At 34.0% G+C, this 12,120-nt stretch overlaps 1 protein-coding gene across 2 annotated transcripts; it reads left to right on the top strand.

Moving 5' to 3' along the window:
• Positions 1-1,450: 1,450 nt before the first annotated feature.
• On the top strand, positions 1,451-10,445 carry LOC122588779 (pleiotropic drug resistance protein 3-like). 2 transcript variants are annotated; one of them, XM_043760977.1, is made up of 24 exons: positions 1,451-1,827; positions 1,913-2,036; positions 2,378-2,463; positions 2,586-2,670; positions 3,264-3,423; positions 3,537-3,613; positions 3,815-3,868; positions 3,950-4,040; positions 4,123-4,424; positions 4,509-4,787; positions 4,954-5,267; positions 5,455-5,615; positions 5,704-5,807; positions 5,921-6,074; positions 6,174-6,275; positions 6,481-6,557; positions 6,658-6,990; positions 7,085-7,375; positions 8,239-8,322; positions 8,490-8,623; positions 8,800-9,027; positions 9,183-9,354; positions 9,807-10,061; positions 10,179-10,445. In XM_043760977.1, the coding sequence occupies exons 1-24, from the start codon at positions 1,451-1,453 to the stop codon at positions 10,443-10,445; spliced, it is 4,311 nt and encodes a 1,436-aa protein (XP_043616912.1). The 2 variants fall into 2 exon arrangements, with proteins under 2 accessions (XP_043616912.1, XP_043616911.1); XM_043760976.1 differs by having other exon boundaries at positions 6,174-6,305; positions 6,484-6,557.
• The last annotated feature ends 1,675 nt before the right edge of the window (positions 10,446-12,120 follow it).

The raw sequence follows: 12,120 nt of genomic DNA, 5'->3' as shown, positions 1-12,120 counted from the left end.
GATATTTAAGACAAATAAAATTAAATATAATATTAGCTTAATTGGAATTTTGAATAAGGATATAAAAAGTACGCTTCTACAAAATTCTTTCAAACTTTCAAGAAAATGATATATAAATCATTTTAATATATCTTTTTAATAATCAACTTATAATATATACATGACAAATGTATTTTACTAATTATATTTTTTCATCTATGCTTTTAATATTATATTATCAAAGATGATGATTCGTGTATCACCGAAAATATCATGCTCACAAATATTAAACTATATATATATATATATGGAATAACTAATATGCTTCCGGAAACACCTAACTTAGGTGCTTTCAAAGGTAAAACAGGGGTTACATGTATGTTTTCAGAAAGCTGGAGGACCGAAAATGTAAATTTGTTTTACAAATTTGCTTTGGAAGCACCTAAATTAGGTGCTTCCGAAAGCATATTACGAGTAGTTATTTGACAAGTGTATCATTTATAAGAGTATATACCAATTTTTTTTATATTTATATTATTATAACTTAAGGTCTTTTGGTATTTTTACTATAAAATACGAAATAAATAAAGTGATTAAATTTATAGATAATGAGTGTATTAAGACGATAGGTTTTTTGTTTATTAAGTTAAATACAAATTTTTAATTAATCTAATGAATTAGGTATTTTTTTTTTTTACGAAGCCAATTAATTAAATTATGAAAAACAAAAAGTATTATTAGTCATTTCTTAATGAATAGAATACATTACAAAAAGGCTTAAATGAAATGTCATACTCGTGACCTTTCTTTGATTGAAACACAAACTAGATAATGCACCATCCGTACATTTTATCAAGTAAAATAATCCATCATATACAGTAGTTGGTTGGTGTTTGAAATGGTGATATCCATGATTACATAAAGCATGATTTTGCACTTCAAAGTATTTTTAGCATGCCGTTTTTCTAAAAAATTATTGTTTTTTTGGCGGAAGAGGTTATACAATTCAAATTGGTTCACCATAAACAACCATAAGATTCCATAAACAAATACGACTTGTCAACAATACTACTTATTATGTTATATGTAGCCACCTAATAATTACTACTCGTATTTCTTATCAAATGTGTATTATTTTGCTTCTTATATATTTCCAATGTTTTATTTTGAAAAATTTAATTCAATATACTGACAATGTGTTATATATTTTTTTAAATAAAATAGTTATCAGAGTACAGACAATTTCAAACTATACTTAATAAAATATGTTTCTCCAATAAATAACTTGTTTTTCTTAATTTAACTATTAGCATGTAATGCATGAATCATACCTTGGCATCCATTCATCATATATATAAAGGAACAAAGCCCACCTTAAATAATATGTGTTGTCATTGTATATGCAGTGCTATGCATATATAGATATATATAGGTCTTATTGAAAGTACAAATATTTACAAAGCTATCTAATATGGCACAATTTGTTGGTTCAGAAGAAATAGAGTCACTGAGATTCGAGCTCTCGGAGATAGGAAGAAGTTTAAGATCATCTTTTCGTCGTCATACATCTAGTTTGGGTGCTAATTCAGTGATAAGTTATGTAAACGATAATGATGATATAGACGCGGACCCTTTAGAGTGGGAAGCAATAGATAGATTGCCAACGTTTGAACGATTGAGATCGTCTTTGTTTGATGATGATAAAAATGTAGATGGCCATGTAAAGAAGGTGGTTGATGTTACTAAGCTTCTTGGTCCTGAAAGGCACATGTTTATTGAGAAGCTTATTAAACATATTGAGAATGATAATCTTCGGTTGTTGCAGAAACTTAGAAAACGGACAGACAAGTAAGGTTTCCATTTGAAACTTGTGATTAGTGTGATTTATTGACATAAATGAGATTGATGCTTATAATTTTATTTGTTTGTTCAGAGTTGGTGTGCAATTGCCTTCGGTGGAGGTAAGATATAAGAGTGTTCGTGTAGAAGCTGAATGTGAAGTAGTTCGCGGGAAGCCTCTTCCAACTCTATGGAATTCTTTGCAAAGTTTGCTTTCTGTAAGTACTAATGACCTGTTATCGCAAATCAACTTTATATATATGCATCAGAGGACCAAACTATGAACCGATTTTGGTTAAAAAACGTGGATTGTCTTGATGGGTCAATGTTAATCTTCTGTATGGGTCAGACCCAATACTGCTAACTGCTAAGCCAACTGCCCTTTGGTGTCAACATTATAGTGATGATACAATCTTGACCTCCAATTATCCAAATCATTTGGAACCAAACTAATTCAGTAGATAGTCAGGCTATTTATTGTGTCATTTTCTGTGGAGAAATCACAATTGATTTTTTAAAAATATATTCCAAAGCTAATGCTTTCTTTTTTTTGTGACAGAACGTTGTCATGATACCTGGTTTAAAGCATAAACGGGCAAAGATAACCATCATAAATGATATTAGCGGTGTCATTAAGCCAGGAAGGTCGGATTACATATTTTCACTATATTCAATCTCTTGTAACGAAGAATATAAATGAGGAAAAATTTGTTCTTTTTGGCTACCTGTAGTAATGTTGGAATGTTTTGCTGCTAAATTTTTTTCAGGATAACTCTGCTTCTTGGTCCTCCAGGATCTGGGAAAACCACAATGTTGAAAGCACTTTCAGGGAACTTAAACAAATCGCTCAAGGTTCTGAACTTCTATGTCCCTTTTTTTTTGAACATTATCTTTGCAAAGTATAGTATGACTCTATATAGCAAAAGAAACCAATCAATCAATAGATGGAGTGGTATCCCCATCATGTGACCATATGGGCCCACAGATGAAGGTTGCATGTCACAGGTTTGAAACTTGCCAAAGGTAAGTTGAGAGACTGTATCTTGTGATCCATTTGTGAGTTACCAAGCATGAGTTCTATGTTGTATGTGATTAAGGTACCAAAACGGTACATGGGGTCAGAGGGTTCCCACCCATATACCATTTATATTAATATATATAGCAAAAGATCGATGATTTACCTAAACCAATACAAAGGTTGGACGATAAAGTTAATATATTTAGACTGAAATTAGTTAAACAGACCACATTGTTCTGTATTAGTAATTTCTTATTTTGCAGTCAGTTGCTATATAAAAGAAATTACGGTAACCTGTCCCCTGCCTGTTATCTAAACAAGTTTTGTTAGGATCGCTGCGGCCAGCATAGATAAATTTAACTGGGATACTAGGAAATTAGCTATCAACTGCTTTCATTCACCAATAGTTGTTCATTCTTTAAAATAGGTAAGCGGTGAAGTCTCCTACAACGGATACAAACTAGAAGAATTTATTCCTCAGAAAACTTCTGCGTATATAAGCCAAGAGGATTTACATATCCCTGAGATGACTGTGAGGGAAACACTAGATTTTTCTTCCCGTTTACAGGGTACTGGAAGTCGTGCAGGTAAGTCTCTGATTGTTACTTCACGTACACAAAAATACACTTTCTACTTCTGTATTCTATTACATGGAATGATGGACTAAGAACTGAAAGAGAATCATTATCATCACGTTTAGATATTATGATGGAGGTTAATAGGAAGGAGAAACAAGCAGGGATTATTCCGGATCCAGATATAGACACTTTTATGAAGGTATAATATCATATTATTAATATGGATATTTGTTGTATGTGTAATTCTTGATTCATCATATTAGTTTACAAGAACCCATATCATTTAATCCTTAACTCGAATCTTTAGAATCTTTTACAATCTTGTTTTTTGAAGCAAATGTTATAAATTTTTTCAGTTGGCAGTACTTTTACTCAAACTAATCATGTTTAATATCCTCAGGCAACATCTATTGAAGGACAAAAGACAACTCTGCAGACAAACTACATCCTGAAGGTAGTTCTTTTAGTTGTAAAGAGCTTATTTATAATTTGAACTTGGGAATTGATAATTTCTTATCATCCCTACAACTTTCAGATTCTTGGTCTTGATATATGCGCTGATACGATGTTTGGGGATGCCATGAGGAGAGGAATCTCTGGTGGCCAGAAGAAAAGATTGACGACAGGTATCCACTACATATGATATGTTGCAATGTCAGTTAGTAAAAATGTAGACACATCGAGTCTAACTTCTGTTGTGCTTGGCAGGAGAAATGATTGTTGGCCCGACAAAAGCTTTATTTATGGATGAGATATCAAATGGTCTAGACAGCTCTACTACTTATCAGATAATTGCTTGTCTCCAGCAGTTGGCCCACGTAACAGATGCTTCGATAGTCATTTCACTTCTTCAGCCATCACCAGAAGCATATAATCTGTTTGACGACATTATGTTAATGGCAGAAGGGATGATCGTGTATCATGGGCCCTGCAGTAATGCTTTAGAGTATTTTGAAGGTTTTGGTTTTAGGTGTCCTGAAAGGAAAGGCATAGCTGACTTCCTCCAAGAGGTAATCTCACAGTCATGTATATAATATTGTAGATGATCATTCATGTTTAAAGGGTTTTATTTACAATAAGTACTTTTTTTACAGGTTGTTTCAAAAAAGGATCAAGAAACCTACTGGTGCCGTAATGAACCATATAATTATGTCTCAGTACAAACCTTTTCCACAAGATTTAAGGAATCTCATTTGGGGAAAGCAATAAATGAGGATATATCTAAACCTTTCACCAGATTGCAGAGTCATGAGAATGCCATTTCCTTCCATAAGTATTCTCTTTCTAAATGGTCTCTGTTTAGAGCATGCACTTCGCGTGAGATTCTTCTCATGAAGCGGAATTCTTTTGTCTATATCTTTAAATCAGTTCAGGTACTAATCGTTACATAATAAGGATCTTTCATTCGCTGCGTATGTATAAATACTATTACTATTTTTAGACAATAAAATCTTAGGTCATGTGATAAATTCGCTTTCTATATTTCTATTACCTTAAGAACGTCTAACCATATATATGGCCCGGGTTACTGCTGTGCAGCTTGTCATAATCGCAGTTATCACAATGACTGTATTCTTGCGAACTAGATTGAAGATTGATATAGTTGATGCAAATTACTATCTTGGTTCACTCTTTTATGCACTCGTGATCCTTCTAGTCGATGGATTCCCAGAATCATCTATGACCGTTGCAAGACTTCCTGTTTTCTATAAACAAAGGGATTTGTACTTTTACCCTGCTTGGGCATATGCGATTCCTGCATCTGTTCTTAAACTTCCTTTATCATTTATGGAAGCCACAATCTGGACATGCCTCACTTATTATGTTATTGGATACAGCCCTGAACCAGGAAGGTGAGCCTCTTAAAATCCATTTTCTCATTCTCTTCAACTTGGCAAGTCAAAAATTTAATGAATTATTTCGTGACCAGGCCTCCCAGTCGCTGTATGGTTCATGTTTCTGTAACATTAACATCTGCCAAAATAGTTATTCCGAACGTCAATACTAGGTTGTAATTTTACTGTTTCATATGCTTTATAGGTTCTTCCGCCAGCTACTGTTACTTTTTGCCACACATTTCACGTCTGTGTCCATGTTCCGATTCTTTGCATCAGTTTTTCAAACCATGGTTGCAGCTACAACGGCGGGCAGTATATCAATACTGTTTCTGTTATCATTTGGTGGCTTTATTATACCACACAGTAAGTTAAAAGTATTTCCATTCTTTTAACCATATATAGATCTGTAATGACGTACTAAATCAAACTAAGCGACGTGAACTGGTTGCAGCTTCTATGCCAGCTTGGTTGAAGTGGGGATTCTGGGTATGTCCCCTGTCATATGGCGAAATAGGCCTTGCAGTAAATGAATTTCATTCTCCTAGATGGAACAAGGTAAATTTCTCTAGTATCTTATTTGACTTTTGATGGCCTTGATAAATTTCTTGACATGTAAGGTCAGAATGAATTACTGGATACCATGTCTTTTTTTCTTCTCAATTTTGCAGATGACGTCTGCAAACACAACAATAGGGCTACAAACACTTAAAAGCCGTGGGTTGGACTTTGATGGATACTATTACTGGATAGCACTTGGTGCCATGTGCGGTTTCGCAATGCTATTCAACATAGGCTTCATCTTGTCTTTAACCTACTTTAAGGGTGACTTCATCTTTTTAATATTAGAACACATGTAGAAGTCAACTTTGAAAAAAGTGAGCACAATGCTTTCATTAACTAATCAGGTTATATGATTTTCAGCTCCTGCTACTCGTGCCATTATATCAAAGGAAAAGCTATCTCAAATACATGGAAATGATGGGTCCAGACACAACTCTCGCAAAGATAAAATACCAAAAACTTTTGATGCTACTCCTCTAGAGCCTAAAGAAGGTAGCATATCTTCTCTTATGCCTTAATGGTACATATCTGCAACTTTGAGTGCTAGACTTAAATTGCAACCTTTACACTCAATGGGACAGACTCGTTACAACATTTTGTTTTTCAATGATGGATCTCATTTTAGAGTTAACGGTGTGTATCAGTAGATAATCATCCTGTTCTGTTACAGGAAAAATGGTGTTACCTTTTGAACCACTAACGATAACCTTTCAAGATCTACAGTACCATGTTGAACCCCCACCGGTATATTTTCAGATTTTTCATATTTAAACCTTATATGTTGGATGGATGCTGTAGATATTAACTATTAGGTGATTGTTTTGTCCTGCTCATTTGATGTCAGGAAATGAGAGGTCATGGCTTCAACGGAAAAAGGCTTAAGTTACTACATGATATCACAGGGACATTTAGACCTGGGGTTCTTACAGCATTGATGGGGGTAAGTGGTGCTGGAAAAACGACACTCCTTGATGTTCTCGCTGGAAGGAAAAGTAGTGGCATTGTTGAAGGTGAGATCAAGATTGCGGGGTATCCAAAAGTTCAAGACACATTTGCTAGGATTTCAGGTTACTGTGAGCAAACAGATGTACACTCTCCCCAGATTACAGTTAAAGAATCAGTGACATTTTCTGCGTGGCTCCGTCTTCATCCTGACATTGATTCAAAAACTAAATACGTATGACATCATATGTCTCTATGAAATATTTACTCAAACATAGTTTTTCATTGACTTTTGGCATGTGATGTAACGTTTCTGACGACATACACAGAAATTTATAAAAGAAATCCTGGAAACAGTTGAGCTTTATTCAATAAAAGATGCATTGGTTGGCATTCCTGGGGTTAGTGGCTTATCATCAGAGCAGCGTAAGAGGCTCACAATTGCTGTGGAAGTTGTCGCTAATCCATCCATCATTTTTATGGATGAACCTACGACGGGACTGGATGCTAGATCAGCTGCCATTGTCATGCGGGCTGTGAAGAATATTGTTGACACAGGAAGAACGATTGTTTGCACCATTCACCAACCAAGCATTGACATATTTGAAGCCTTTGATGAGGTAAAATCTAAAAACTTTAGTACTAGGTGGATAGAATGTCATATTTGGTAGGTTTGGATCATACTTTGTTCGTCCCACTAGAAGTGTCATATTTTAAATATACAAAGTCTTAATTTGTTAATTTTGACCTTTGTTTGTACACCGAACCGGGGTCCTAGAACGGAGAGAATGAGGGGTTTGAGATTGTATGTTGGCGATTCCCTTGCGGTAAGGTGTGAGAACCTTTTGTATGTCAACTATGTGTAGTATGTGTATTGTGAGTGTAGAGAATGATAGTGAACAGTATGTTGTGTCCCCTTTTATAGGGTGAAAGTGTCTTGTCCTCCAAGTAGGGTTTTGTCCTGCAAGTAGTGTTTTCCCCTATTAGAGTAGATTTGTTGCCTTCTTTTGAGGAGATTCGTAGCTATCCTCCGTGTAACGAACTGCATTAGAGATAAGTGCAGATCTTCATATTGGGAGAATGTATATCCTTTCCATAATAGTCAGATCCAGGGTAGTCTACGTGTATGCTCCGTAGTGAGGCTGGGTGGGTAACACCAACAACCTTATATATTTTTTTAGTGTTAGATAACTTTTGATGAAATTTATACCAAATGAAAATATATCTAAAACTCAATCAAAACATATATATTTCATCAACTATTATTTAACATAAACAAAAATAATTAAGCTCAAAGTTGATAAATAAAGACTTTTAATATTCAAAACAAGACACTTCTAATGGGACGGATGGTACTTAACATCACTAATTGCTAATTGTTCGTCTTCCTTTTTATACTTAATTATCATTTTATCAATACTAAAACTCTTTATTTAGTTTGACTTAAAAAATCTTATATACCACCCCATCCATTTTCCTGCAGTTAATTCTACTGAAAAATGGTGGCCGTATGATCTACTGTGGACCCCTCGGTCACAATTCATGTAGAGTCATTGAGTACTTTGAGGTTAGTTGACCTCAGATCAGATGCATATGTTATATATATACACCATCCCTCTTGTTTTTTTTTTTTGTTGAGCATGATTTGCTTTTCATTTCTGTCATGAAAATTCATGCCTCTTAAAAGTTAAAACAAGTAATATCATACATTTGCATGAAATGTCTTTGAAGCAGAGCATTCCTGGGGTGCAAAAGATTAGAGACAACTATAATCCAGCCACATGGATGCTAGAGGTTTCTTCGGCGTCAGCTGAAGCTCAACTTGGAGTAGATTTTGCACAAATCTATTCTACTTCAACTTTGCATCAGTAAGCAAGTTAATTACATGTGCAAAACAAGTAGATAGTTCTAAAGCTAAGAATGTTACTCAACAAGCATTTCGGCTCCTAATTTACATTTTTACCAATTGTGTAATGCTTTGCATGCTATATCAGTTCTGAGAATTCATGCATTTAGTTTTGTCTGGCTACTTTTTGTCTTTTAGGACCAATAAAGACCTTGTAAACATATTCAGTAAACCAGCTCCTGGCTCAAAAGAGTTATATTTTCCAACACGTTTCCCACAAAATGGTGTCGGCCAGTTCAAGGCTTGCCTGTGGAAACAGCACTTATCGTATTGGAGAAGTCCTTCATACAACTTGATGCGTTGCCTATATATGCTCTTTGCGTCATTTTTGTTCGGGTTACTCTTCTGGAACCAAGGGCGGAACATGTAAGTTCAATTATGTACTATGCACTACTATATCATGCGTTTCCTGTGACATATATACTAAAAGTTGAATACTTCTCATTCCTAAATCAGTTCATTTGTAATTCCTCAAAAAAATACCATCATATCATCTGATATAATCTACTTTCTTGTGACAGTCATAACCAACAGAGTTTATTCAACATTTTTGGTTCGATGTTCACGGCTGTACTTTTTAGTGGAATAAATAATGCCTCTTCAGTTATACCATATGTTTCCATGGAAAGAACTGTTTTGTATCGAGAAAGGTTTTCTGGGATGTATGCAGCATGGGCTTATGGTCTTGCACAGGTTTAAAATCCTTCTTTTCTGCTTTATCCGTGAAGGGGTATAGGGAAAGGGGTATAAGGCTTCTTTTATTTTTGAAAGACAACTATTAACCACACTAACACTCAACATTCACGAATCTACAATTAGTCCACAATGAGACTAGAACCCACAACCACATGATTGATGGGCCATCTCAAATACAGATACGACTAAGCCCCTTTGGCTCCTTCCGTTTGGGTGATCCTAACTGGTCCTTTCTCTGTTCTTTCGGGCACAGTCTAAACTTTTTTAGAAGTATCACAAACACTGTTCAATTGATATTTTTTCCCCAACAATACATACACATAAATATTATCTGAAATTTATGCAGTGGCTATTCATTTTTCATGATCATAGCAATTTATGAAGTGCTCTCTTTTTATGCAGATTTATTTGTTTCTCTTATCTATCACTGAATATTTTGTATTTTGCAGGTGACGATTGAGCTCCCTTATATCTTTGCCCAGTCACTTGCATTTGTGTGCATAACATATCCTATGATTGGTTATTATTGGTCGGCCTACAAGGTTTTTTGGTACTTCTATACAATCTTATGCTCATTGATGTACTTCACCTACATGGGAATGTTACTTGTTTCAATAACGCCGAGCTTTCCTGTTGCTGCCATTCTACAATCTGCATTTTACACGATGCTTAACTTGTTTGGTGGATTTTTAATTCCTAAACCAGTAAGTATTCGGTTCCTCTCAACTTCCCTAATCTTTCAGTAGTTATTCATTAATAAAAAATATCTTCATTATGTTCCATTTCTGAAAAAAGGTACTCACTGTTTTTCTTTGTTGCAGAAAATTCCAAATTGGTGGATATGGATGTACTATCTAACTCCGACTTCTTGGTCACTTAACGCTTTACTCACTTCTCAGTTTGGTGATGTGAAGACGGAAATCTTAGTTTTTGGGGAAACTAAACCTGTTGAAACCTTCATAAGGGATTACTTTGGGTATCGTCATGAGCAGTTACCTCTCGTATTTGTTCTACTTGCAGTATATCCTGTTGTTCTTGCTTTCCTATTTGCATATTGCATATCAAAACTGAACTTTCAGAGAAGGTAAATTTTGCAGTCAAGTGTATGGATGTCCTGATTTGAGTGTAAACTATGTGAATGTCTATTGTAACAATCTAAGAATAAACTTTACAAGCAAACCTTGAGTTGGATTGAATTTAGTTAAGATAATTAATAGCACCAAACCTTATCAATTCAAATTTTTGAAAAAAAAAATAGAGGTTAAACATATATACCTGACGACGAAATGCCGAAAACACGTATCGGTATGTTCTTATGTTAGTTGATTATCTACATATTTTATATTTTTATTATAACCAACACGCTTGAAAAGTTATGAATGATAAAAACCTAAAATTTAAAATGGTATTTCACTTGGGCTTGTAAATCAAGCATGAACGCTTATAATTATTGGAGTCTTATTGGACCAAAATTTCGGGCTCCCTCTTAGCCTCATACAGTTGCTCACATTGTCTAGCTGGTCCAAATCCAGATTTGATAAAATCTGGATGAAGATTATAATGTTGAAGATAAAGATACTGTTGAAATTACGTTGCCCCATAGCTAGAAATTTTGATTAGAATAGATTTATAGCTCAAAAAGGACAACTTATTTTTTTCTGGTTTTTTTTAGTGTACGAGACTACTTTCCAATAATCTTTTTTTGTTTTTGAACAGTCAGTCGGTATTCGACATCAGTCGGTATTCGACATCAGTCGGTATTCGACCTCACCATATAATGGTGAAGCCTTGCACGTACTCTAAATTAAGAGATGCAAATCATAAGCCGTTACAGGTTTTTCAAAGAAAAAACCCCAAAACATGTCACTCTAGAAAATCGAACCCATGGCCTGAGGTAAAAACAGAAATGACTCCACTTTCCTACAATCTAAACAAGTTAATTGCTGTGAATATCATACAAGTATTAAATACCGGGGATTTGAAAGATGAATTTGTAGAATAGGATTTCAAAGATGAATTTGTAGAATTGCTTTAATAGATAAAACCATATTCATATTCATATGATTTTTTTTAATTTTTTTTTTTTTTGGTTACCAGAGACCAGAAGATAAAAATTACCTAGAAAATAATAAATGAGATGGAAAATCAAATCCATGTCACTAGTATAGTTAGTAAAAAATATCAAAAGGAAATTCAAAATAAAAAGTGACTGCTTACTTGATTACAATTTTAATAGGTTTTGTTCCTAGTAGTTTTTTGTTCATTAGAGAAAAAAATTTGGAAAAGTGAAAGGACTATCAAATCAAATATGTACACTAACTGTAAATTAATATATTGGTATTTGAAGAAACCTTAAAGTCTTATAGTGTTAAAATTTTTATATGAATAGGGGTCTTTAAGAATGAATTTCCTTTTAAATTGAAATTAAATTATGTATATGAAAATGTGCGGCACTTAGTCCATACTAGATTTTAGACTTGTGTCCAACACTGAACACGAGGTTTTTGATTAGTTCATAAAAGCTTATAATTTTAATGATATACGGTTTTAAGTGTTATACTTTGCAAGTTGTAATACAATAATCACATGGTCATCACTATCATTATTTGATGAATTTGTTTACCTTAGTCATTACACAAGGCACATGCTACGATAATTTATCTATTATAGAATTTTTTAAAACCAGTTGAACTCATAATGATAATGTGATATTATTATGAAAGATAAGTAAGAATTAAAATATAAACATACTTGTGCTTAATA

Source organism: Erigeron canadensis, chromosome 2 (genome assembly GCF_010389155.1).
Source record: "Erigeron canadensis isolate Cc75 chromosome 2, C_canadensis_v1, whole genome shotgun sequence".
In the NCBI taxonomy this organism is placed as follows: domain Eukaryota; kingdom Viridiplantae; phylum Streptophyta; class Magnoliopsida; order Asterales; family Asteraceae; genus Erigeron; species Erigeron canadensis.
The sequence above is the reverse complement of the archived record's forward strand: the minus strand, read 5'-3'. Positions and strand labels throughout refer to the sequence as shown.

Excerpts from the sequence above, each read along its gene's own strand:
- LOC122588779 (XM_043760976.1), top strand. The coding sequence starts at position 1,451 with ATGGCACAATTTGTTGGTTCAGAAGAAATAGAGTCACTGAGATTCGAG. Across the intron at positions 2,037-2,377 it reads CTTTGCAAAGTTTGCTTTCT|AACGTTGTCATGATACCTGG; the intron begins GTAAGTACTAAT and ends TTTTTGTGACAG. Across the intron at positions 8,323-8,489 it reads GAGTCATTGAGTACTTTGAG|AGCATTCCTGGGGTGCAAAA; the intron begins GTTAGTTGACCT and ends TCTTTGAAGCAG.